Raw genomic sequence first — 26,675 nt, forward strand, 5'->3', positions numbered from 1 at the left:
ATGTTGTGAAGCAACATTCTTTAATTTGTTCTAAATTGATTTACCTAGTGTTGGCTTTCTCAATTTCTAGCCGGTGTTTGACTCAGTAGAAAATATTGTAGTTGATCATAGAATCATAGATTGGTTTGGGTTGGAAGGGACCTTAAAGATCATCTAGTTCCAACCCCCCTGCCATGTGCAGGGACACCTTCTACTAGACCAGGTTGCTCAAAGCCCCATCCAGCCTGGCCTTGAGCACTTCCAGGGATGGGGCATCCACAGCTTCTCTGGGAAACCTATTCCAGGGGCTCACCACCCTCATAGTGAAGAATTCCTTCCTAATACCTAATCTAAATCTACCCCCTTTCAGTTTAAAGCCATTCCCCCTTCTCCTATCCCTACACACCCTTGTAAAGAGTCCCTCTCCATCTTGTAGGCCCCCTTTAGCTACTGGGAGGCCACTGTAAGGTCTCCCTGGAACCTTCTCTTCTCCAGGCCGAACAACCCCAACCCTCTCAGCCTGGCTTTATAGGAGAGGGGCTCTAGCCCTCTGATCATCTTTGTGACCCTTCTCTGGACTTGTTCCAACAGGTCCATGTCCTTCTTATGTTGGGGGCTTCAGAGCTGAACACAGTACTCCAGGTGGGGTCTCACAGGAGCAGAATACAGGGGGAAAATCATGTGCATGTGTGTATGCACATGCATAAAACAAGACAGAAGTTTAAGAGAACAATACAGAACAAAAAGAAAAACAATTACTTTATTTTCAATATAATACTAACAAGATAACAAATTTTAGTTTTTGTAGGTTGGAAAACAAGACAATATGGCCATTATCTTATCAAGGACCTTGCAACTTGTACCTGCTCCTATTCAAACTCCATCTGAGTTGCTGTTACATGTTACAAGCAACAAGTTAGGACTCGTAATGCGCTTCCACAGAGAGTATTTTTGCTGTAATGCTTAAAAGCATTGCCGTATTCCCTGTAACCCTGTGCCTGCACAACAGAACTCAGTGTTTCACCAACTGTCCTGAAGCTGACAGAGCTTTTAAGACATGTAGCAACTTGGGCTGAGGGTGAAAAGGGGCATGCATCACAAAGCTGTAAGGTTCTTTGTGCAGAATGACCATTTTCTTCTATTTCAACAATGTAACAATTAGTTTCAAATTGTATTTTTTTTTATAATAAATAACATATACTGTTTTGTATGGTATTTTCTTCTTAAATTTCACTGCTACATGTTGGTATTAAGATAGGAAAAGAATCTAGCAAGCTTTTTAAAATGCTGGTGACAACAGATTCCACCAGTTAGTAGGCTTGTGATTTATATTTATTGTTGTTAACTGTTGCATGCTTTCAAAGCAATTAGTGTTTCTTCTTTTTACTCCTGGAGAAGCTCAAACCTAATACAAAATACAGTGTTCATTTTTCTGGCTTGCACATTAAAATAGGATTGTCAGTGACTGTGTTCCACATCTGGAATGTTTGCACTAACACTGCCAGCTGAGTTATGTGGGTTGGATTTTTTAAAAAATTGAAAGTCTCAGTAAATATGGATTCCAAATAGTCAAATGTTTCTCACTGTGTGTCATCAATATGAAAATTTTTACCTAGGTTCTTTGACAGGTTTGTCTTGCTATTTTTTGAATCCCATTTCTTATTTTCTCTGTCATTTGGGAGATATCCCAATATATTGAGTCATTTGAGATGAGTTTTTGTGTCATGTAAATTGTTTTAACTGCCTGGTAGATATTATTGCCATTTATCACTTCTTTTTTCTGTGATTTATATTACACCGTTTCTCCACACTTTGGTAAAGCAATCCAGTTGTTCAGCACATCATTGGACTTTGTCTTACCTCTTGTTTAAACCATTATAATAGTCTTCATGCTAACAGCTTTATCATTCTCATGCAAATCCGAATTATGGCCAGCTATCACCCTATTCACATACTTTGAACCTGCTGTTTTGGTCTGAAGTAGAGTTGCTAAAGAGTTAAATATGCTCTGCAACTTAGGCATACTTCCTGAAAACAGAAAGCATCATCTTGTCATGTATGAAAGAAAGCTGTTACATAATATTAGCTTTAATATCCATAAAGGTGCAGAATAGAACAAGTATTGTATTGGATTATTTTCCATGTTACCTGAAAGTCATGCTGGAATTGATAGAACCAGAATAAGATTCTGCTATTGTCAACTGACTATGAGTCCAGAGCTAGTCTTAGAACCACACTCTGATATGATTCATCCTATAAATCTTCAATTCCTAACTGACATAAATTGTCATTTGTGCAGGAAGAAGGGACTGGGCCTAGGAAGTGCTTCAAGCACTGCAGCATGGTCTATCCACAGTTCAGTGCTGCTCAGCTGTTTGTGAGCAGATGGCAAGCATGTCAAGCCTGTGTTATAGCAAATGATGGGAAAGAAAGATTGACAGCTCTCAGAGCTCACCAGAAGCTCATTCCTGGTCCTGCTCTTCATCTCTCATTGAAGACACAGGCCAAGGGGCATAGTCAGCATAATCATTCTAAACAAATCTGTCTGGATAGGCTTAGCCATTAAAAAGTGTGAACACAAGTTCCTCTTTTTTGAAAGGTATAAGAACAAGAAAGGCTCATTGCCTCATGTTCCCCTTTTCTACATGTTGACATTATCATTAAGAAGTTAATGGTGCTTATAGTAGGGATTCTGTGGCTGAGAATTCCACTATAAAATCTTACTAGAGATAGTATGTGACCATTTTTATTTTTATTTATTTATATATTTGTGTGTGTGTGTATATATATACACACACCAGCATGAAGCCTGATTTACTAATGAAAGAGTAACATAAATTATACTATTTATAGAAAAAGCTACGTGTCTGACGACTTATAATTTTAAAGTCCTGATTCCTTTCTTAGTCTGTTGCTTCTCTTGCTTATTCTTAAATTGAATATAATCAACATCTAGTACATCATGTCCTTACTTAGCAAATATCTAGAAAGTTGTTTTGAAAAAAGCATCAATCAACACTGATGCTGTCCGTTTCATAGTCAAAAGACCATTTCTGCTGACAACACAATCATGTAAGCTGCAGTTCCTGCTCATTTCTTTCTGAGCCAACAGTATCCACAGACTAGCAATAGCAGCTGCATATCTTCCCTGGCACAGAATGATTTAGGGTGGAGAGCAGATTCTTTCCCCTTCAAATCACTTCAAAAAATTCTTGGCAGAAAGCCAGCTGATTTGTTTTGTTCAAATAGGGAGTTTTGATTTATCAGTACAGAAAAAGTATTCGTGCACTGTGCTGAGTTGTGTGAATTCAGTTTCTGAGTTCCAGACCAGTTGACTTTGTTATTCTTCTGCTCACAATTACTTTTTAATGCAATTACTAAAAAACATAGAAAAAATGCAAATTTGAGACAATGTAGCCCTATTACTTTCTTCATTGCAGTTTGTGAAATAGTTTGTGATATAGTTTTCAATACAGATGTGAACTGGAAAGCATTGGTCACAGATAAGACTAGGAAATACAAATTAAGAACTTCAAGTTAATAAAAGTAGTGCAAGGAAGCAACTAGACATACCAAACCGAAATTGCAATCCATAAATCTTACAGTTCAGTTTCTTTTCTATTTCTCTTCTGAATTACTAGATCTACTAAACAAAAAAGCCTCAATATAGAAATAAAATTTGTATTATTTTCTTATACATTTATTTCTTTTTAGTTAATTCTTCTAAAATCTTACTGAATTATTTCTAAAGGAAATTCTATTAATGTATTTTTTTAAAGTAATAATGTAAGATTCTCTGTGATTCACAATAAAGCAAAATATTAAAAATCTTCTCAATTGTCTATTAAATCAGTATGGGATGTTCTAAGATATAACCCTTTGGTTACATTTACAGTTTAAGAAGTGTGGTTTTAGCTATAAAAATGGTAAAGTTTTCTGCTTTTTATGTATGAATATATGTGCACATGTATATATTATAGAGAGATATCTCAGTTCTTGAAACCATGATGTCTGAATGTTTTCCATAATTCTGAGGTGTTGACATCAGTTATGTTATTTTTCTGTCTACTCGGCAGGAAATGGATTTTATTTCTGTATCATATTACTGGAGGCATAGTCAGCTGATTGAGATTTGCTGTTGTGCAGCTTGAAACTACGAAGTCATGCAGAAAATCAAGGTATGGCCTGTTTCAAAGATAAAAGGACAAATTTTTTGAATGGGGTAGGACAGCAGAATGTTGGTATGGCTTTCAAAATGCTCCCTTTTTCTTCAGCAGACTTAATCTTGTCCTGCTACAATCTGTCTTCAAGTGTTCACTCTATTTTTAGTTACTGATCTTAGCCAGGTCCTCAAATAGCTCAGCGCTGGTGTTGTTTGTGTCTGATGTAAAACTGATACAGACTTGGCTGGTATTTTCATTCATGTTTCATAATCTTCCCTGGTGCGTACATGAAGACAGTGTCTTTGGTGTGCTGGCAGGAGATATTTGTATTGCTGTGGAGTAGATCAGACACCCGTTTGACACTTACCGTGCTCCTCACGTGACCATAAAGGAATAAATGAAAACATTTTCATGAAATTAAGTTACTTATTTACATTTAGCTGCAGAGAAGTGTCACAGTTAGCAAGGTTCAGGAAGCTTTCTCTTTGAGATTCCTGAAGGGGAATCTCAGAGTAACTCTAAAGTTTCTCTCTCATTTGTGTATCAAGTCCTTCATACAATCTTGTATGCAATGAAGAAGACTATGAGTGTAAGACAGAAGTAGTGGTTTAGTTGGTCTTTTGATAAAACCGTTAATTCAAAACTAAGCCATTAAGAGAAAGATTATGTATGACCTTGCATGGAGATTTTATTGATCAATTAAATTAAAATAGGCACAGCGGAGAACAAATCTATCAACAGAAACTATGAATAAGTCTATTAATATTTCCTTATAAAGTACTCATATCTCTAATTGGATTACTTTTTCTTACACTGCTGTATATACGGAGGATCATTAATACAATTTAAAACATCTTTTAAGGGTTAAATTTTTAAATCATATATCTTCTTTTCAATGAAATAATGCATCTTCTCAGGCATTGTAGGATTATAAATCCTCAGATTTAGAAAATTGGAATGTAGTTGTTAATTTTGGTTCTGTGTCTCTGAGAAATGCATTCAGCAATCCATACAATATTCCTGCATTCCTGTTCCTTTAACTTTACATAGGCATAAAATACTCCAAAATGAAACTGGTTGTTGAATGCAAGCACATTCAGCTTTACCTGTGGAAAAGATAAAATGGGCATTATGATAAAATATTAAAGGCGGCAAATGTGATTTCTATATGGTAGCTTTTCTGATCAAGATTTCTATGTAACTTTGTAACTATGACTATATTTAGGAGTCTCTTGAATATAAATATAATTGAAATGTCATCTGTGGATTAATTTTGGTAATAGACTCAAGCAACTGTACAGGTAAGTAAAGGACAATGGTGAAACACCTTCTTCAGTAGACTATTCAAAAGAAATTTAATTATTTGAGATGGCATTTGGATTGGCTATCAGGGTTGGTAGTTTTATAACTAATCTTCAGAAGAATATCCTCAAATTTATTTTATTTAAAAGGTAAATCCTTCCATTTTTATTCAGCCAAATGTTGACAGCCACAGAAATACTGTGTTCTTGAATACAAAGCTGAATGATGCAGTATAGTAAAATCAAAAGCCTGGTACCTCATTCTTGTTTTAAATGTTATTCCAAGTGGGTAACTTTCATTTTGATATTTTAAGGTTAGAAGCTCTTACCTCATGTTCAAAAAATGCATCTTCCAGTGTCTTTTCGACAGCGCCACTCCCTACACCTTCAAACACAGCCTTATATTCCTAAAAGCATAGACAACCACAAAATGGAAATAAGATACTTTTACATTGTGTGCAGCACAGATACCTTACATTACTTTCTTAATTAATTTACATTAAGTAATCTTCCTGTACAGAAGAATTCATGTACAGATTACAGTTCTACATAAATCAAAAGTTAAAAGCATATACTCAGCAAAAGAAAGAAGAATCACATTTGTTCTTGTATTTCTTACCATCATTTCCTACAACTTAAAGTAATTTACTAAGGGCACTAAAATAGATTTATTGTAGAATGACACATGACCTTTCACTCCTTTGGACAGAGAGCACTGAACTCCTTGTACAAATAGTATCCATCAAAGCCAGAGCTGTAAATGGAGCCAAAACCCTGAACTCTGATCCTTGCATGGCTGCTCACTTTATTTCCAGCAGTCAGCTGGATTTGCTTTATCTGCGTTAATATTGTATCTAAATCCATTAGTCTGATACGTCATTCTGGAATATTCTGCGCAGATATATTTGACTTAATTTCTCATGTGTCACACTTTTGTGTAGCTTGCTTCTCTGTGTATTTGTTTTGGTTTTCCTATAAAGTAGCAGTGCACTATAGGTCTAGTACAATGGTTCCCAAATTCATCTAAATACCCCACCATCACGTGAATAGATTTGTTCTGTACCACATTGACACAGTGACACATGCTTCTAATGTTCTATTTATGCATGGGAACAGATGTGCACCTCCAGCCTCCAGCTTTGCTGCTTCTGTGGAAAAAGCAGTAAACCTGGCATCATTTTGTTTGTGTACTTACTTGGAGGTAGATTAAATATTATAGGTAGCCAGAGTACCACAGTTAGTTCATAAAATAAGTATTGCAGTTTGATTCATCTTTAATAGCAGCACGTTGCGTCAGTATTAACAACATCATCTACTTTGATTCAACCAGCGATTTAGAGAAAACTTTTCAGAAGGGCATTTTTATGGTACACTAGCAGTGAATCAGGTTTGCACTCATCTGTGACATGAATAGTTTGGTCAGCTTGTTTCAAAATGACTTATGCTTTTGCTCCAAAATCTTGGATGCAGCAGCTGTGAAGTGAAACTCAGTTTGGGGAGGGTTAATGAAGTAGGAAGAGTTTTATTTACTAGACTGTGATTTGGTCTTATTTAATCATCATCGTAAGAGGAACATTGTATAGCACTTAGCTAATAATATGTTTTATGTCTTCATATCAAAGGCCTTTGATTCCATATACATCTTTATGGGATCTTTTGCATCTTCGTTGAAAATGCTTTTAACTTACATGAATACTCTAAAATTTTGCTGATGTCAAGAGATGTTAAGTTTTTGTACTTTGGCTTTTTGTTTTAAGAAATTTGATTACATACTGCGTAGTAATCTGCAACACACTTCACTTGCTCATAGTCATCTGCAGTGGCCAACAGGTGTAAGCCTTCTGGATACAGTTTTCCACAGGTTGGATACAGCTTCTCTCGGTCATCTTTACTCAGCTCAGTGCCAAATGAATTAATGGTGATGATAAAGGCACGTCTGTCTGCCTCAAACTTAATATGCAAAACAAAGAATAAAGAGATGTTATTAGAGATGTAATTCTAAATTAAAGTGGGGATATGTTTTTTTTCAGTAAGCTAAACTATGGAAACTTTTAAGAAAAAGTAGAGTTCAGAGCATTAGAAACATACCTTAGCTTAAAAATTGTAAATCTTTATTTGCAAATACTTGTTAAATTTTAACTAGAAAATCAAAGTGTTTTGCAAGCACAGCTTTTATTCTGTGATTTTTGCACTAAAAATATAATCTCTGCTGCTTCCTCATTTCCCTACTTAGTTACCCAGATGTTGACAACAAAATATCTCCTCACACAACCTTCTGAAGTTATGAAATAATACTCTTATTAATAATACAGGAAAGGCGCAAGAATCAATAGTACTGTTCTGGGGTAACTCAAAGTGCTGCTGAGAGTAAAGGTTGAATGGAAATTCTGAAGGAAGAAAAGTTTCTGAATGCACATATTTTAAGCGATAATTTAATAAGGTGGAGGGGGCTGTTTACTTGCCAAGTTAAAGTTTTCAAGTGTTTCAAGTAACAGTTAATTTTTAACACATAGAATCAAAGGCTATATTTCTTCTGCCAGGTTTAGATGTGTGTAGTATCTGTTTTCCCTGCAGCAGTAGACTGAAAGTCATTCTGATATCTGGATCTCAGGTTGTTCTTTTTTTTTTAGAAGGCAAAATTTCATTTGCCATTCTTACAGTATGAATTGAAAATATAATGGTAAATAAAAACAATTGTACTCAGTTCTGTCTGATTAAAATCTATTCTTCTCTTCTGAGATCTAAATTGACTGTGGTTTTATTTCTTTCCTTTATTACTTACTTTCATGCTGTAAGAGCAGCACAGGCTTGGCTAATTGCAGGGATTATGCAGTAAAATCTTCCAAGTGAAGCGTATATGGTATATGCACGTTTTAGGTAGCTTACAAAATTTCTTATGCTGTGAATTTTTTAACTGATTTAAGCAGAAGGATACTGTTTTCTGCTGAATAAGACTGCAGTTGCAACACACTTCTACAACTTTAGCAGTTAAGCATATATTCATAGATACTACTCCTGTGTACTGGAACACACTGTAACAGGGACCCAGCTGCCCTCTGGCACTGACTTCAGAGTAAGGAAAACGAGTAAACAATAGAGAAATAACGAGAAGAAGATAAGTGTTCTTGAAAAGATTTCTAGCTAATAAATAACAGGGCCAAATTTCACTTCCCTTATTAATTTGAATGGGCATATCAGCCAGAAGGACAAATGCTGTGGTTTTTTAACTTGTTAAAGCCATGTTGAATCTAGCTGTTAGATTTGTAATATTTTGTTGGGAAAAAAGCATGCTCAGATGCAATTGCAGCTAATGCTAGCAGGTTTGGGGCCTACTTCTGGTGGCTCCCGGTTTGAGAAAATTTGCAGGATCAGTCCCATCCATACAGACCTCTCAATTCATCAAAATATTGGCACATGAAGTTCTCCATAGTGAGTAAGGCCATGAGGCAGTTTCTTGGTGACTTGGGCCATTTGATTGCTGCAGGTAGAGTTGGAGTCATAGGACGGCCATTTCCCAAGTGCTTTATTTTCCATATGGGAAAGTGAAGTAGCAAGTGTGCTACTTAAGAATTAGCATGGGGCTCTAGTAAGAGGCACAGCACTAGCTGCAGTGCAGTCCTGCACTTTCTTGCCAGATTCAGGGTTAAACATGCAACATTTATTGTCCATGGTGGAAGAGAGATGGTCAGTAGTTTTAATGTGGAAGGTGGGCACTGTGGCTGGTGGTCAAGAAGCCGGGGAGCTAAATACCTCAGTCTCATTCTGTTAGGGTCAGGTTGGTAGTCTTACATATAAGGTTACAGAATAAATAGCAAGTATTCTTTTCAATAATTAAACTGGCTTTTTGTGAATTCAACCATTAGCAATCTGGTGTGTGTATGTCTTCAGATTATTAAAATGTTATAGAAAAGGAAATCTACAGAAAAATTTATCCTCCTAGCTGATTGACATTAGATAGGGATTTTAAAGAAGCTTATCATAGACAAACTGTTACCACTGGTATAAAAAGAGTTTTACAACATGCTTAAACTAATGTTGGGAACTAATCTGCTCTCAGCATGAATTTCTAGCTAAAAATGAAGTTTTTGAAAATCTGAGTCAACTGTAGGAAATGTCTTTACCTCTGCCAGCCAATCTCTTGATTTCTATTTTTCAAGAAAAATAGTCAAAAATACATAATTTCTGCTCTATTTTTCTTGATTAAGACTATTTTTCTTTAGAATATAAACTGAAACTTTATGGCCTGGTTAAATAAAATATGAAATTGCAACCCCTTTTGGGACATTGTTTCGTAAGATGTAATTTATGCTCATTCTTCCTCAGGGGTGAGCTCCCAGGGTTATTATCTCTCTTCTATAATGCAGACTTCCAATATGATGTCATCAGAGCTCAGTGAATTTTGTGCAGTTGCCAGGGTGTAAGTTTTGCTTATCCAGAAAAAAACTCCTGGAAACAAATGGGTGATCTGGCTCTCAAACTCTGCAAAGAATTGTGATAAACCATGTGAAAAAAAAAATGAGGCTGAATGCTAAGAAAACTTTAGGAATTTCTGCATCTTTTATTATGGTAACAGATACAAAAATATTCACTGTGCTGCAGATATGCTTTAGGGAGGAGCATGTTGGGAATTTTCTATGTCACAAAAAACCCCCTAAACTTTTCTGAGTTGAGACAAAAATAAAACACTGAATGTTTGACTTTTCTGTATGACACTAGTTCCAAAAGTCTCTTAACTGTAAATTTGATCATTTTTAATAGGAGAGTAAACAAATGTATTAGTGTCATGTAGCTTGAAGACTATTGATTAGTAAATATACAGTAATACCAGACCTTAGCTATCCCAAATTTTGAGCTAGGAGGTGCAAGAATAATCCACTTCTTCAGTTTTTCTACATAATACAGAAAAATGTTAAGGGACAACAGTCAGAGATAGTGCAGCATTTATTCTATTCTGCCCTCTGTTATAGAAAAATTTTAACTGAGGATAACTCCTCCCTGGTAATGGACTAGCTTCTCTAGTCAGGAGGCAAAAGTCATCCTAAAATAAAGTCTTCATTACATCTCAGAAAAACAATTATTCAGATGAGAGGCAAACAGTTGTCAGGTAACTGCAGTAAGGAACAGGAAAACAAAGTAACCTAATTTTGAAAACATTGTGGAGGACTTTCATGTACAAAGAGTGATTTTTTCTTACCTCAAGAATAGGTCTCATTATTTCTGCTGTAGTACCACCTTGTTTTTCACAAAACTTATAAAACGCCTCAAGGTAAGACTACATGAAAGAAGAAGAGAAATATTTTAAATGATACTTAAGACCTGGACCAGCACAACACATGGTCATGAACCTAATTCTTAAACACTTCCATTAACTTTGATAATTCTACCTATGAATTTAAATTCAAGTATGTGCTTAATTACTTTGCTGGAGTGAAAGCTGAAATATTAAAATGCAAATGTCTTGTTATTAAAATATGGGTGCATTCATTTTCAAAAATTGTTATAGGACACATACTGTGTTTTCTTTCCACTCTAAAGAAGGAACTTCTTGAGTTCCATTGAGCTTCCACTGTATGATAAGCAGATGGCTGAAGGAAATTCTGCATTTATAGTGTGGAGGAGGGGATTTGGGAATATGCCACGGCTGTTGGGCCAGCACTATGAGGCTACAAAACTTAATCCCTACGGCTCTACCCTAAACCCTGGATTAGGACAGAACAGCAGACAAAGCTTCTGGTCTATTAAGGATTCTGGCCTTCATACCCATTTCAAAATGCCTGTGCAGGAATGACCCTAAATATCTCAGAGATGCTGTTCCCCCTGCTTCTCTATCCCCTGAAATACTGTCTTAGGGAACATTTATACTATCAAAATGCATTTGCTACAGCTTCACACAGTCTTTATAAAAGAAGCTGTCCCTAACTATGCAATTAAGTGAATTTTAAGTAGACACATCTCAAGGGAGATCTGCTGCATGGGATTATGCATTAGGTTCTATATATTGCTATCTGGTAATAGAGCTGCAACATAATTGATCACACTGACAGCTGAAGCAGAGGAGAAATTTTAAATTAATAATTTAGAAGTGTTTACAAAATGATCCCCCTGGTACTTAGAAGAGAAGAAAAACAAACAAACAAAAAAGATTTAATAAGTATAAATATAGTCATCCACACAGGACATAAGAATCAAATCTGTATGCTATCAAATGGAAAAAGAGTATCTAATTTAGCAGTACTGCAAAATAATTAAAATACTTGTGTATAACTGATGTTGTTTTGAGTGACAGGAAGTAGCAGACTATTTAAGAATCAAATATTGGCTTGGGAATTGGAATTTATAAATATCATTTGTAAGACAAACACAAGATTTTTTTTCTTTCCCCTAGTGTAATCAGACCACTGTAAGAATACTTCCTGCAGTCTGGGGCATCCACTGTGAAAGAAAGATAACAAAGAATTTGGAGAGAATGTGCCAGGAGGAACCATTAACAGGATGTAATATATATAGCCTTTAAAGAGACTGTCCTAAGAGTATTGACCTGGGTGCTAATATTTGTAAAGTACTTTGAAAATGCAAGGCACATTAGATGCGTATCCTCACAGCAGTGTGCTGTAGCAATGCTAAAGATAATTTTTAAAGGAAGGAAATTATACAAAACCCTTAAGTAAAAAGAAATGATAGCTAGACTCAAAGCAATTAGACCTTTTCAAATCACATCTACTTTTTATTTAAAAAGAAGAAATGTTAGCCAAAAGCCTGTCTAGGCTCACTTAGGAGCTAACAGTTCTGTGGCATTTGGTGAGTAACTGAGTTATTCATAAACAAATGGATCTGGGTTTTAGCCTGACATATAAAACATTTTCATTAATGAGATATTAAATTAGAATTCGGATGCAGACCTAAAATTTGAAAACTCTCCAAACAGTGGAGTGGAAATGAAAGGAGCTGGATTTGATTCCTGGAGTTGTCATCAACCAGGTGACCTTAGACAGCTTGCTTTATCTCACCATGCTTCTGTTTCCCCATCCATAAAACAGGGTTAATGATACTGACCTCCTTTTCTGAGACACTTTGAAAAACCCCAAGTATAATCATTATGTTACAAGAACTTGCCTTGTACAGTTTGTTGCGCATTATTTCGATGTTCATTTCATCCAGGTCATTTTCAGACAAGCAGTCTTGAAAGAAAGCAGCTGAAAGCAGAGTTTATTATATTGCAGTATAAATCTACATGCTGATAATATGCATCGCTTGTCCATGGCCATTCACCTGTGTGTGAGCAAGGATCTGAGGTTTCTGTTGTACAAGAGAGAGTGATATAACAGAGGGGAAGAGAAATCCTCTTGATTTTCCCCTTATCCTCCTACTCCCTCCTATTTAATGAGAATCTGCTGTGAGGGGAATCAATCAGTGCCACAGCCAGAGTCCACATCTTCAGAGAGAATCAGATGGGAAATGCTAATGAAAGCCCTAATCTTCTCTGAAGTATATGGTTTGGGCATTAGGGAGATTTTCTAGTGAGGAAAGATAATTTTTGTCTTAAATCATGCAGGTATTCCACAACTGTTAAGGAGAATCCTCTTTCCTATCTTTCCTCTTCCTCTTTGGGTAAGTCTGTAGTGGAAGAAAGGCAACAGATTGCAACTAGTGAGGGGCACAAGCTTTGACCTTGGCCATCTGTGCTTCCAGGTCCTCTGCAGAAATGGCTAAAGAGCAAGCACGGAAGGGACACAGAGGCAGAGGATGAAGTTCATTTGTGCTTCTGGACCACTTAAAAATGCCATATTCATAACCAACAAAAGCATGCCAAACCCTCGCTGTTACTAAGCTATGCCAGTGGGACAGACCAGTGCTGCACGACAGAGTTGTCACAAACAGTGGCAATGGAAGATGGTATCTGGAGAGTCCATGGGAGCCTGGTTGTGTTTCATGGTCTTCTACCTTCCCACTCTTCCAGCACCCAGATTTTGGACGAAGCACATTAGAGCGTGTAGCCCTGACAGTCCCCTTCAGTATCTCTTTGTAGATCCATTTCCCCTGAATTTGTCCCATTGTTTTAAAGTTCTGATACTATCTGCTTTTACAAACTTGTTCAGCAAAAAAATTTCCAGAAATTTACTGCCAGCTGTATAAAAAGATTGCTTTATTTTACCTGTTTTAAAACTAGTTTTCTGCTGGGATTTGGTCTTCTAAAGGATTTAGTAAGCAGCAGTTTGTAGCTCAATGTCGACAAACCACTGCTCTCAGGACTTTGTAAACATTGTCCGTGTCTCTCTTCAGCCTTGTCCTCTCCAAACTGGAGTCTAGCCTTTTTTGTCTGCCCATGGCAGTGGTGTCCCCTTGTTCATCTTAGCTCTCCTGCTCTGTGCCTTCTTGGATTTTACTGCATTGGCTGTCGCGGCGCTGGCAGGGGCCTGCATGGCGGCCGCTGTGAGGAGGGGCCGGGGCTGCCCCATGCCGGGCACGGCCGGTTCCAGCCAGTGCCAGCGGGGTCCCGCAGGGCACAGCCCAGCCCCTCAGCCCAGCGAGTGGTGCCTCTGGGAAAATATATTTAAGAAAGGGCAAAAACCACAGGATGTAGAGAGGAAGAGGGAAAACATTTTGAGAAACAGCAGAGGGAACACCAAGGTCAGAGAAGGAGGAGGTGTCACTCCAGGACCTGGAGCAGGTGCTCCCTGCGGCCTGCGGAGGGCCTGTGCTGGGGCAGAGGGTAAGTGTGAGGGGGAAGGAGTGGCAGAGAGAAACTGCCATGTACTGACTGCAAACTCCCTCCATTCCTTGTGCTGCTTGTTGCCTCTCTGAAGGGAGTGAATGTCGTCTGTGGTGGTAACAGGGGCAAAGGAGTGGCGCCTGGTGCAAAAGAGCAGCAACGAGAGGAGGAAAGGTGTTTTCCCTAAGCATGTAAATGTTTCTTTTCTGTTTCCTAATGCCTAGATGCATAATTAATTATATTTTTAATACATATATATATGAATCAACAATAAATCACATTATTTTTCCCTCAGTTTAGTCTGTTTTGGCTGCAACAGTATTTCATAGGTGATCTCAACCCACAAGCTCCTTATCCACCCCTCTTTTATCTCTGCATTGTGCTGGGGCCTTTGGTTTCTGTCAGGCCAAGCCACCACATCTTCTTGACAAGCAGGACCCAAAACTACTCACAGTATTCAAGGTGAGGGCACACAGTAATCTCCTATAAGTTCAAATCCATCCATTTCCATCTTATTATCAGTACCCTTCCCAGCACTGCCCCACAGCTTGCTTGTTTTTGTTGGCTGCTGCAGCAGATTGAGTAGAGTTTGACTCCAGTTTCAGAAGACAACATACCCAGCCTTCACTCTGTTTGCTTTTAGATTTAGTTCTTCAAAATAGTGATTTTCTTTGTGTTTGAACCACACCCAAATCCCAAGAGGGAATCTTGGTTCTACCACAACATCTAATATTTATTAGTAACTGTCTGCTTCTTGATTCTTAGTGAAGGATAGGCAAGATTTCATCTTAAATTTTTTAGTTATAGATGCAGGTGTTGAAATAAAAAAAATCTAGACGCTCTAAATCAGTGGCTACTTTGGACATAAAAGATGTCCATTACACTTCTTGAGCAGCATGTTTTCTACCCAAGGTTGGTATAGAGGCTGCTAATAAATGTTACGAGAGAATGTCATGAACACCACTTTGGAAGTGCTTGATCATGTTTTGTATTACCAAAACACACCATATGCAGTGGAAAACATACTTCTCCATCAGAGATATTCCTAAAAATACAGGAGGAGCTGTTTCAAGAAGCAAATAAGAAATAATTTAGTGTTCCTACCTAATGGTGTATCAACCAAAATTGCATTGAACAGCTCAGTGGGGTTTGAGGCAATGCTGACTGCTTCCATTTGCTCAAATCTCCCCAGTGGATGGCACTTGGGAACAAGTTCAGCTATGGGCCGCTGATGTAGTGTGCCAGTTATTAAAAGAATTACATTGTCAATCATATAGCTGTATCTGTATTTGAAAGAAAAAGACATTTATAATGAGTTTTCCTTTTAAAAATACAAAATCAAGATTTTTGAAAATTACTAATAAAACTAAAGTCAGAAACAATGACAGTACTTGCAGGTTTGTATTTTCACTCTGTATTAATGTCTCATCAAACACAAGTTTTTAAATAGCAAGTAACACAGTACTAGTTTTAAACCACATGACTGCTTTGGAAGAGATACTTTTAAAGAAGGGGAAACTGAAACATGAATATAATAACAGCTGTGAAATGTAGATTTTCTATAACATGTGACAATGAGTGGCATCAAAAAATAAATCACCTGAGCTAGCAGTTTGGGATTTTGTTATTTCATATAGACCATCTGGACAGAGAGGAGGTGCATGGGAATCTCAGCACTAAAACTGCAGAGTTCATGCAGATGGACCAATTTTAGGGCTTTCCTCTCACTTGGCTTTAAACATTCTCCCATGAGGAAACTAAGAACAGGTTCTCACAGATTTCTACTTTATTGCTAAGAGTTTTCTCTTCAGTAGAAGTTCTCTATCAGATTCTTACTGGTTTTACTGCCAGAGAGGCTGATAGGAGTTTTACCAGTGACTTTGAAATGGGAAAGCTATTACCTTGGGACATTTATAACAAAGATGCCAGTCTTGCTTGCATTGTTGATTCAGAATATAGCTAGACACATACAGGGATTAATATGATCTCATACCATATCCGTGAGGGGGCTTGAGGATCTGGTGAGATGTAGTTCAATAATTTAATAATTGTGTTAAATATCTTAACCTAACTTCTCCATTATTAAAAAAAAAAAACAAACACAACAGCATGCAGAGTTTGTGTATACACATCAGTCAGTGTGAGAAAAAAGCTGCCATAATTTTCATATTTTTGCTTTGATTTCCTTGAAGCAAAATGGAAACATTGTATGCCTGCAGACCACAACTGTCCTAGGGCAGTCTTTAAGATCCTGTTTATCTATTAGGCTAAAACTTGTCAGCTACAGTTGACAAAAAATAAAATAAAATAAAATAAAATAATAATAATAATAATAATTCTTTATTTTGCTGTTACGATAAAAATACTCCTGGAAAGTAAGCTGAACAGTCTAGTGCTCTTGTTTTAGTATATTAAAAAGATAAGATCAAGAGGAGTAAACAGGTAAAATATCCTGCTGACAATTCACTAATCCATGTTGTTACACTGTTATAAAGCAGATCCCTGTTCTTAAAGTTGTTTACACCATTCATTTACAAGTTTTGTCCATTTATGATTGTATTGAGATCAGAACTTTCTCTTCATCTGGCATCAAACAGCACTTGTACTTTAAAAAGCTAGAAAGCTAGATTTTGCCACATGCCTAGGAATTAAATCACTGCCCTGTACATCATGAAATGCTAATCTCGCATGAATCGTCCCACAAACTTAATTTTTTCAAGTTCTGTGATTTAAATGATGTTTGAAAATCATAACCATTTTTCTCAATCTCTACCATTCCTGCCACGGTACACAGAAAAAATCTGCTTGTGTTCTTTAAAATAAGTAGTTCAAAAGACAATAGCTCTTCACATATTATTTTCAGAACTTATATTAGTAAATAAAGTACATAAATATTGCAGTACCAAAGTAATTTTTCTATTTTTGAAACTTAATAGAAATTCCAGTACAATGTGTTTACACTGTTTTAACTTGTAACTGTGTGCTTTTTTTTGAGTCTGTGTGATAAGCTATGTGCTAATATTACTTACGTGATAAAATTCAGAAAAGTGGCAAGTGGTTCAAAAGCATGGTTTCTAAAGTAATGAAATTCTGTGAGTAGTTTTGCTTTCAATTTGTCATCGATGGTAGAAATAGTGAGAGGACCAGTTTCATTAGCCAAGAAGTTGCCATAGTCTGTCGTCTGTAGATGTAACTTCAGATCTAGAAGTAGATTCAGGAAAGATAATGAGAATAAACTGTCATTGTATTGCCTACAAACCAAATAGAAAAACCATTTAAAATGTTAATTTCTAACATATTTTCGTATTAAGCATCTGATCTGGTTTCAATACTCTATTGAAAAGTTTTTGGCATAGAGTTAATATAAAGTAAATGTATAATTAATGCAAATTTGCACTGCTTTCTATGAGTAAGACTTACTGCATGCCACAGGAAAGCACAAATGATTTATACCTTTGTCAGAAGTTTCACCAGCAGCTTTCCTTTCCAGCCACACCAGTACAGTGCTAATTGCCACTGTGCCTAGCCCCTTCCCAATCAAGTTTGTTCAATGTTTCAATTTCATGATCTTCATCATTATAATACATCAGTTGTTTTGTCTCCTGCAATCCTATGGACTGTCATGCATCAATAGGAATCATCCTTTAACTTTATTAAGATCTTAAATTTTCATATGAAATATTTAAATCTCAGGTAAGACTAAAATCTTATGTTATCAGTCTGCCTGAAGAAGAGGAGAGATCACATCTTGCCTGGCTCAGATTCTGGGCTCCAAATGGCTTCTGTAGTGGAGCACTTGAAAGGGCAGAGTTACACTCTTTTAGTATTTCTGTTTTGGCTTTGTCTGATTTATGGCTGAAGACTACCAGACCCTAAGAAGCTGTTACAGAAACCTGAGTTATCATGACATATTCTGTCTGAACTCCCAACCCTGGTAACTGAGGAAAATGAGTTGATTAGACAACAAAGTTGAAAGAATCTTTTGCAATATCAAAGAAATCATTTGGCAGATTTCCTCTGCTATCCATTTTCCATGATGAGGAAAAAGTAAGAATTTAAATCAACTCTTAATGTTCAAAGCAGTTTAACATTTCCTTTTACAAAAGCCTCTGCTATATTGCATAATTATATTAAAATGCTATATTAAAACTCCTGTAAATTGCAGATTGGTATAATGTTATATGGTTTGGGCATTCACAATGATTGGATTTCCAAATAAAACCTGAAGTGATATTTAGGGAAAAGGACAGCAACATTCACTCTGGCTGAAATAAGGGTCTACCTGTAAGGTAAGTTAATATGTAGTTAGCAAGGTGCATTTATCAGTATAGTAGCTATTCTTTCCTATTTCCCCATGTATATGTACTTAGTACGCAATAAGGTTGCCTACACTGAGACTTAAAGCAAAAGAAGTAGCACATTGTGAATTCAAACTCCTACATATAGCGCTTTAGCTTACTGAGAGAGCTAACCCTCAGGGTTTTCTAAACAGGTTGGCTGCCACTCAAGCTCATTTTAGCAATTACAGAATCATAGAAACATAGAATGGTTTGGGTTGGAAGGGACCCTTTAAGGTCATTTAGTCCAACTGTTCTGCAATGATCAGGGACCTCTTTAACTAGATCAGGTTGCTCAGAGCCCCATCCAACCTGACCTTGAATGTTTCTGACCTCTCCAGGAAACCTATTCCAGTGTCTCACCACCCTCATTGTAAAAAATGTCTTCCTTATATCTAGTCTGAATCTAGCCTCTTCTAGTTTAAAACTGTTACCCTTTGTCCTCCCAACAGGCCCTACTAAAATGTCTGTCCCAAACTTTCTTATAAGCCCCTTGAAGTATTGAAAGGCTGCTATGAGGTCTCCACAGAGCATTCTCCAGGCTGAACAACCCCAGCTCTCTCAGCCTTTCCTTACAGGGGAGGTGTTCCATCACTCTGATCTTTTTTGTGGCCTTCCTCTGGACCCACTCCAACAGGTCCATGTCTTTCCCGTACTAAGGACCCCAGAGCTGGACACAGGACTCCAGGTGGGGTCTCACCAGAGCAGAGTAGAAGGGAAGAATCACCTCTCAACCTGCTGCCCACACTTGATGCATCCCAGGATACAATTGTCTTTCTGGGCTGTGGGCTCACATTGCGGCTCATGTCCAGCTCTTCATCCGCCAGTAACCCCAAGTCCTTCTCTGCTGGGCTGATTGCAATCCCTTAATGCCCCAGCCTGTTGTCCCAATACCAGGGGTTGTCGCAACCCAGGTGCAGGATCTTGCACTTGGCTTTTTTGAACCTCATGAGGTTCACATGGGCCCACTTCTCAAGCTTGTCCAGGTCCCTCTGGATGGCATCCTGTCCCTCAGGTGTGTCAGCTGCACCACTCAGCTTGGTGTCAGCTACAAACTTGCTGAGGGTGCACTTGGTCCCACTCTCTATATTATTGATGAAGATATTAAAGAGTACTTGTCCCAACACAGACTCCTGGGAGACACCACTTGCCACTGATCTCCATCTGGACATTGAGCCATTGATCACTATTCTCTGGGTGTGACCATCCAGCCAATTCCTTATCCACCAAATGGTCCATCCATCAAATACATATCAAATCACATCAATGTACTCTTGTATAGGACAGCTTTACTCAGCTAGCACTCTGGAACTGTTAGCATTTCTCTAGATCTTCCAACTATATACTTATAGAACTTATACTAACGGTGTAAACTAATTGATTCTTAAAATTATATAGATGATCACAAACCTGTTGACAAAAGAATGCAGAGGTAATTGGTTTTTCAATGGTCAGAGTCAAATACTAGGAAACAGTCATAGTTTCAGTACAGTCTTCCATGTAGAAAGAAGAAAGAACATCTAGATTTGAAAAAAGAAACCCACTTATTTCAAGAAAGAGAGAAAGGTAAGCAAGATTATAAGATAAATAAACAAGCAGAATTGTGCCCAAAAATGAGCCTAAATATGTAAGACCAACTTTTAATCACTAATATTTTCATATCACTTCTACATTTCCTGTGAAAAATGATCATTTTACTTTCTCTTTTTATTGCAAAGAGGGTAAAAATAATATGTGATTAAATAATACTACCTCCTTACATGCAAGGGACTGAATTCCAGTTTTTCTCCATTCCTTTTTCAGACAAGCTACTCATATCTGCCTTGAGTCACACTGGTAAATGCATTTCAAACACAGTGGTTTTCAGGGGTTTAGTACCTAAAGCAGACTGCAAAACCTAAGTACCAGCCCCAAGTATTGGCCGTTCTGAAGTGTGTTTAAGCCATCATAAGATGAACAGAAACCAAAACTGCTGAGTGAGAGCAGTTTGACAAGACTGTTACCTTCCTCAGTTCTGTGATTAACTGAGTGACTTCAGAAACCATGCTCTAATGTAAGGCATGAAAAGTATTAGCTCCATCTGGCTCTCAATAGCTATGGAGGAAATACTATGCCCTGGATTTATGACCTTGTCAGTTCTACGGTCTGCTTTATAGAAGTATTTCTTACTGTTTTAATAAATGCTAGTGTGAATATTGTATGTAAGAAACATCTCATGGCCTGAGACAAAACAATGGAGAAAATAGTCATCCACAGGCTCCAATACTATGTAAGATCAATCATGAATGTCATAATCAGAGTTCACACCATGGCAGTATTCAGTGCAGCTCAGAGACTGCTCTGCTGGTCTTAAGTTGTATCTTCTCTTTGCTGTTGGCCTAAGTAAGACTTGAGGACTAACAGAGTCAGACACTGGTACTAGTAACATGACGTGATGACCTGGCAGGAGTAGGTGGCTGAGCCTTACTGGGCCTCAGACATTCCTGTTCACCAAAACTTTTCAGTGATGGTAGCTGCTCCTTTTCTCAGGGACTCTTGGGCTTTTCAGCATGTCCACAAGATCCCTAGGAAGGAAAATTCCTGTATTTCATCTGTCGGTATTATTGCCATCCATCTGCATTGTTTATTTCCTCATACAATTATATGCAGGGAAATCACATGTAGGGAATGTATGACTTTCAGTAATGTGACTTTAAATCACGTGATTAGACCCACAATTGAACCACAACCAAACACAATTAGCAGTATGTTAAAAGGGAATTACTGTGCAGAGGGGGACTAATTCAATGAATGCAGTTAAGACATGAACGATGCTGATCAGAAAGAAGGAGTATTGGGGGAACTTGAACAAAGCATTAACGTGGTCTCTTGGCATCAAGCACATGATGTCTTGTCTGATGCCTCACTTTAATAGTCAGCTACCCCCAGTTTTTCAGTCACACTGTTACTTCAGCCACTGCATGCTGGTGTGACCTGACTCTGGCAAGTGAAGTCAACTTACTTCAGTGATGTTAGTGGGAGCAGAGCTGGGCTGCTTGTCCTCCTGTGACCTAGTCTGCCTTCTAGAGAGTAGTAGTCTTTCCATCACACAAGGAAGCAAGGAAAGAAAAAAGTACTGAATTTACCCCCCACCCTGCCCCATATTCTACCTCAAAGACTGTCAGCAGGGTTCCTCTGGGGATCCCATTCCCCTGAAACAGATGATGACATAGGGCCAAACTACTACCATGCCATGTTGCAGGTGTTTCAGCCAGCGTTGCATCCCACAAGGTAGCTCCATGGAAATTATGATTAAAACGAGCCCAAAAGGATGTCTAGGTTAAGCTGAAGGCCTCTTCTCTCTGTGTGGCCCTGAACTGAGAGGACACAGTGGTAACGTAAGTCAATTAACATCCTTTGTTTTTTCTTTCCCTCTCACTGGTAAACTTACTCTGTGGTTATCAAGCAGATGTATAGCACTAACCTACAGTTTTTCTTGTGGTTCTTCTGTACTGACATTATGGTTTTCCCTCTAGAGATACCAAAACCACTTTGAAATTAAAAGGTATTTTTGATTCTATTTATAGGTTGCTTGGGGTGGTTTTGATCTTGTTTGTTTTAGCATATTTATAATATTTTTAGCTTAGGCCAGTTTTGTGGTGTGGTGCTGTGCCACAGAATGCAGAATGGGGTAAATTTGTTACCTTTTAATGTGAACACATGAACTGAGGGCACTATTGGACAAGCACAATAATACTACTGTACAAATCCACATGCTGGATTTTCTAATTGGAAAGAAAATACAATGTATGCATAAAGCTCCATTTTTTACTTTGGAGGTAAGGGTCTATGGTTTTGGTGCGCTGTACACTCATGGTGCAAGTTCAATATCACAGCATCTTTCCTATATGTGCAGAGAGATAAGTGTATTTAGCCTCATGCACAAATCCAATACTTCTCCTATTTTTATTATAAATGATACATTTGATAGATAACTGGTAAGAATCTGTTAGCAGTCTAAAAGAAGTAGAAAATGTTACAATGGAGAAAGAGATGTAGCTGAATAGAGAAAAAAGGGAAGTGATAGTGGGTAGTGGAGATATGCTTGTAGGTGGATTGATGAAGGCTGCTGCTTCTGTGCTGAAATAATTTGCATTATAAAATTGAATGAACATTAGAAAGAAGGTTCAAAATAAAAAAGTCATTGTTCTTTCTATTATAAAAAAGATTTTATCTCTCTATTGTGATCTGTACATCAGTTCTATGCTTTTAATAATGTTAAAGGTTTATACATCTCAGAAATGTTTGAAAACTACTTGTAGTTGTTGTAAATAACTTTCTTACAGCATGACTTAAAATCTAGATAGTTTTTCTTACTGTTCTTAATACGAGCAAGTATTCTTCTGGGAAGGATGAGGGAAATCCTGTTTTCTTGTATGTTTTTCAAAAAATCATACCTGTGTATTTTTAGGTCATTCAAAAGTAACCAGGATTTTATATTGGGGTTTTTTTTCCTTCATGGAGCCTTTGATGACATCACGTATTGAGCTTCTCTACAGAGACAAGTGAAGAGTTTAATGATTCCATCATTCTGTCTTTTGTGTCTTTTATAGATGTTTGAAGTTCTATTGGCTTTTTCTGAAGTCTATATTCAGGGAGCAGGACTTTATGACTCAAACAATTAAATACAGTATCAAGAGTGTCTGTGCAGTCTTTAAGATGCATAGATCACAACTGCTGGTACAATTAGTCTTCAGAAACTGTTCATTTTGTCCAGCTGACATAAGGAATAAATTTCAGTTCTCAGAGTAAGTATATACATGTGCTCTGTGTGTCTAACCTGCCACTGTATGAAATGGAGAGCTGATAAATCTCTCCAGCTTATCAACTGAAGTAGGTACATGCACTTGGTCAGTTGAATAGTCTTTAGATCCCATTGACTGTACTGACCATCTCTTCTTTAACCATGAGAGGAATTTTATCCTGCTGTCAGATAAATACCTATATCAATCTATTTAAATGTTAGTTTAATCTGCAAGAGGAATGACAACCAACCTTCCCAGACTTACGTTGTTATTATATTAACAGTTTAGACAGCCTGAAAACTCCATTGTCTATGGGAATCAACAGGTTCTACGTTGCTCATTTCCCAAAATCCATTACCGCATACACAAAGCAACCAATGCTTAAAAGAGAGTAAGCTTATTATTTTTCCTTGATCCTTTTTCAAATTAATCTAATATACTGCGTGGTATAGAAATTATTTCAGTGTACAATCGTGGCTTTTATTTTGGAGAAAGTTTATGTTCTTTAGAAAGATGATTTTTTTCTGCTGCACTTCTTTCCTGCCAAGTGTCTAGAGGCATGTCTCATGATTCTTTGTACAAGCCTGTCTTCATCTGGCTGTGACCAGTCAAGGCCACATAAAGCTGTTTTGGAAACAAGTGTGTGTTCTCTCTATTACTGTGGCAAAGTAACCTTGAAAAAAGCTTTTTTTTTTTTTATAAGCTTGAGAATAGTTCAGTTCTATATTTGTGAAGTCAAGTTTTCTCTTCCTGGTAAGTAGGATGTCCCCCACCGCCCTAAAACACATGAAGTAATAAAATACTAATATTATCTTTTACAGAGAAACTCAGAGCTAAAAGGTACACTTTTAATAAGATTTTTTGGGAACTATTTTATCCAGCTGAATTGATATGAAATGTCCATACTTTAACAGTTCTATAGTGTGGGTAAAATCTACGACAATGTTACCAGTCTCCATAGGAATGCTGTGAATGAGATTTCCAAACCTTATCAGTAAACTAGAAAATCCCATCATCTGGATTGCTTTGCAAATCACAGTCTGTACAATCCTAGGGTAATTTCTATGGAAAGCTATTAAATTAAATACGAGAACAGTCCTTCAAAGGACATCAGGGTTATCTCTGGTTTTAAGATAAGCTTTCAATACTTCAGTCTTTTACCTTCCTTCTTCAAAGGTCTAAGCAACAGTATTTCTTTCTAAATAAAATAAACCAGCAGACTTACCTTCTAGTGTCTCGCACTGTGCTAAATTGACATAGTCTGAACTTGTCAAGATCCCAGCTTTGAATCCTCGGACCAGACCCTCCAAGTAGCCATGGTCCACATTGAAGTAAAACTCTGAGTATCCCAGCATGGAGAAAAGGAGACTTAATCTCTTTGCTGGATACCTGATGGTACTGAGTATCTGCTACCAACTGTTTTCCTTCTCTTTGGAAGGAGTGACAAATAGTCCACTGATTTCCTGCTAGCCTATGATTGTATTTTACCAACTAGTTTCTTCCTGTTTTTTGCTCCTAATGTAGTCAGTATAGTTGATGCTTACACAACAGCCAGCCGGCAAATCCAACTCCCTCCTATTAGAGCCAGAAAATGAACCTATTATTGTTGAAAGAGAAGCCAAAAAGGAACTATAAGATTTAACCATTGCTTAAAAGAATGCTCTGTACTGATTGGAGAATGAGAAAGCACATTAAAAATCTTGATAAGATTTTCACATTTCTTAAATATATTGTAAACAGGAAGTTAACTGTGAATACCTGCTAAAAAAATATTTCTGCACTAAAATAACAGGCTCTAGTAGAACGTAGCCCATTCAAGGAACTTAGGTAGTTTTTTAGTGTCTCTATATACCTTTTTTTTTTTAACATTCTTGATTATTGAAAATTTTCTGCTGATGATCTCTATCAGTATGTATACAAATTACAAGATCTTTCTAATAATTACAGTTAACATTAGATCATGCCCATAGGTGAAATGTCTTTGAAGGGTTTGACTTTCATTAGCCTTTAAAGTGAGTACCAGAAATGTCCTCAGAACTATAGTTTGTCCAAGTTCCAACCAAAACACTCTGATTATAATCACTAAGATGTGGAAATAACTCAGAGTTTTCCCCTTACAAAATAAAAATAGGAATCTTGATTTCAATAAATTTAGAGTTTTTTTAGACCTCCTGATTCTGATTCAATTTAAACTCAAAACTGTAGATCTGTCAGTGACTTTTATACTGAACTGTTAAGGCTGCCGCCCTTCAGATTTAGGTCCCTTAAAGCTGACAGTTCAAAGTAGCTATGCTTCTGTAATCAATGCAAAAAGTCCTTTTCTCCCTAAATTCACTAGGGTATGCAATACATGTCTGCAAACTTTGCTGGAAGGAAAAGTCTTACTGCATACTAGGTGATATTTAGATATGTAGTTAACTGGAACCTGGTAATGTTGCAATGAGGTGTCTGAAGACTACTGCGTGGTTGGAGGGTTAGCACCAGCAAAAGAAACTGCAACAGCTGTCTGCCATCCACATCTCAACAATTAGACTTAGTTTTCAGTGTTTTGAACATGTTTGGACTATCATGTCACCACATATGGTGTGGCTTTTCTATTGATCCCTTGCACTGAAATGTGACTGCAGCGAGAGTTGTGACTCGGAAGACACGGGGACAAGGCTCTGACTGTGAGACTTTCTCCCCTGTCCTCGGAGCTGAGAGATTGATGACAGCTCGGTACTTGCCAGGTGATTCCTATCTACACCGCCTTGCTTCTGGCACAGCAAGACTTTGCAGGTCATACAATGAGGCACGAGGTGCCTGGTTGTTTGCTGCCTGCGTAGCTGCCTGCTACGTCCTCTGGGAAGGTCACTAGCTAGCTAACCTCTTAGCTAGCTGGCCAAGAAGTTCCAATCGGCAAGAAGTGGCCACAAGCCACCTGTCAGGCCAGGCTGAGACAGGGGAGTAATATTAGTGCACCTTGAGGGTCAAATTAAAATTGTCTTGGGCTGGTTATTACCATACCCGTAACCAACTGCAGGGGAAATAATGACAGCATTTAGACATTTTAAAAAATCACATGCTCCGGTGTATAAAATGTAGTTAGCTGAGAGCTCAAATGGTGCCTAGAGTATTGAAGTTTGCTTCTTATAAATTAGGCTTACAGTTTTAAATCAATCAGTTCTTAGTATTGCAGAGTTAACCCAGCTAAAGAGGAATGAAAGAGATCAGGCCTATTAGACAACAGAAATAAAACAGCTCCCTCCCACACAAACAATTTGTTTCTGTCTCCCAGGTTTGCGTGTCAGTGGTGCTCAGAATGTCCTTGTGCAAGAAGCTGTCAGAATAAGTTTGTTGATGAAGTTTCAAAAGCCAGGGAGACTTTTCAGGATATGTGACCACTGTCAGTGCTTCCTTAT

The 26,675-nt window shown here is 37.5% G+C and overlaps 1 protein-coding gene and 1 long non-coding RNA gene across 6 annotated transcripts in view; one reads left to right on the forward strand and one right to left on the reverse strand.

Moving 5' to 3' along the window:
• LOC119145096 overlaps positions 1-26,675 on the forward strand; it is a 95,075-nt gene that overhangs the window by 16,508 nt on the left and 51,892 nt on the right. For all 5 annotated transcript variants that reach the window (XR_005103298.1, XR_005103294.1, XR_005103295.1 and 2 more), the window contains one exon: positions 4,056-4,157. This is a non-coding gene — a long non-coding RNA (uncharacterized LOC119145096). The remainder of the gene's footprint in view (positions 1-4,055; positions 4,158-26,675) is intronic.
• Positions 4,665-24,698, reverse strand: ATP6V0D2 (ATPase H+ transporting V0 subunit d2). The gene is made up of 8 exons (XM_037381197.1): positions 24,500-24,698; positions 17,183-17,354; positions 15,258-15,436; positions 12,557-12,636; positions 10,638-10,715; positions 7,217-7,393; positions 5,773-5,850; positions 4,665-5,248 (listed from the first exon to the last, which is right to left on the reverse strand). The coding sequence occupies exons 1-8, from the start codon at positions 24,627-24,629 to the stop codon at positions 5,087-5,089; spliced, it is 1,056 nt and encodes a 351-aa protein (XP_037237094.1). The 5' UTR covers positions 24,630-24,698; the 3' UTR covers positions 4,665-5,086.

Source organism: Falco rusticolus, chromosome 3, assembly GCF_015220075.1.
Source record: "Falco rusticolus isolate bFalRus1 chromosome 3, bFalRus1.pri, whole genome shotgun sequence".
NCBI classification, from domain to species: Eukaryota; Metazoa; Chordata; class Aves; order Falconiformes; family Falconidae; genus Falco; species Falco rusticolus.

Coding starts and splice junctions, on each gene's coding strand:
- ATP6V0D2 (XM_037381197.1), bottom strand. CDS start 24,629: ATGCTGGGATACTCAGAGTTTTACTTCAATGTGGACCATGGCTACTTG. Junction 17,355..24,499: donor ACAGTGCGAGACACTAGAAG/GTAAGTCTGCTG, acceptor ATCTACTTCTAG/ATCTGAAGTTACATCTACAG. Junction 15,437..17,182: donor ACTTTTCTGAATTTTATCAC/GTAAGTAATATT, acceptor TTTCAAATACAG/ATACAGCTATATGATTGACA.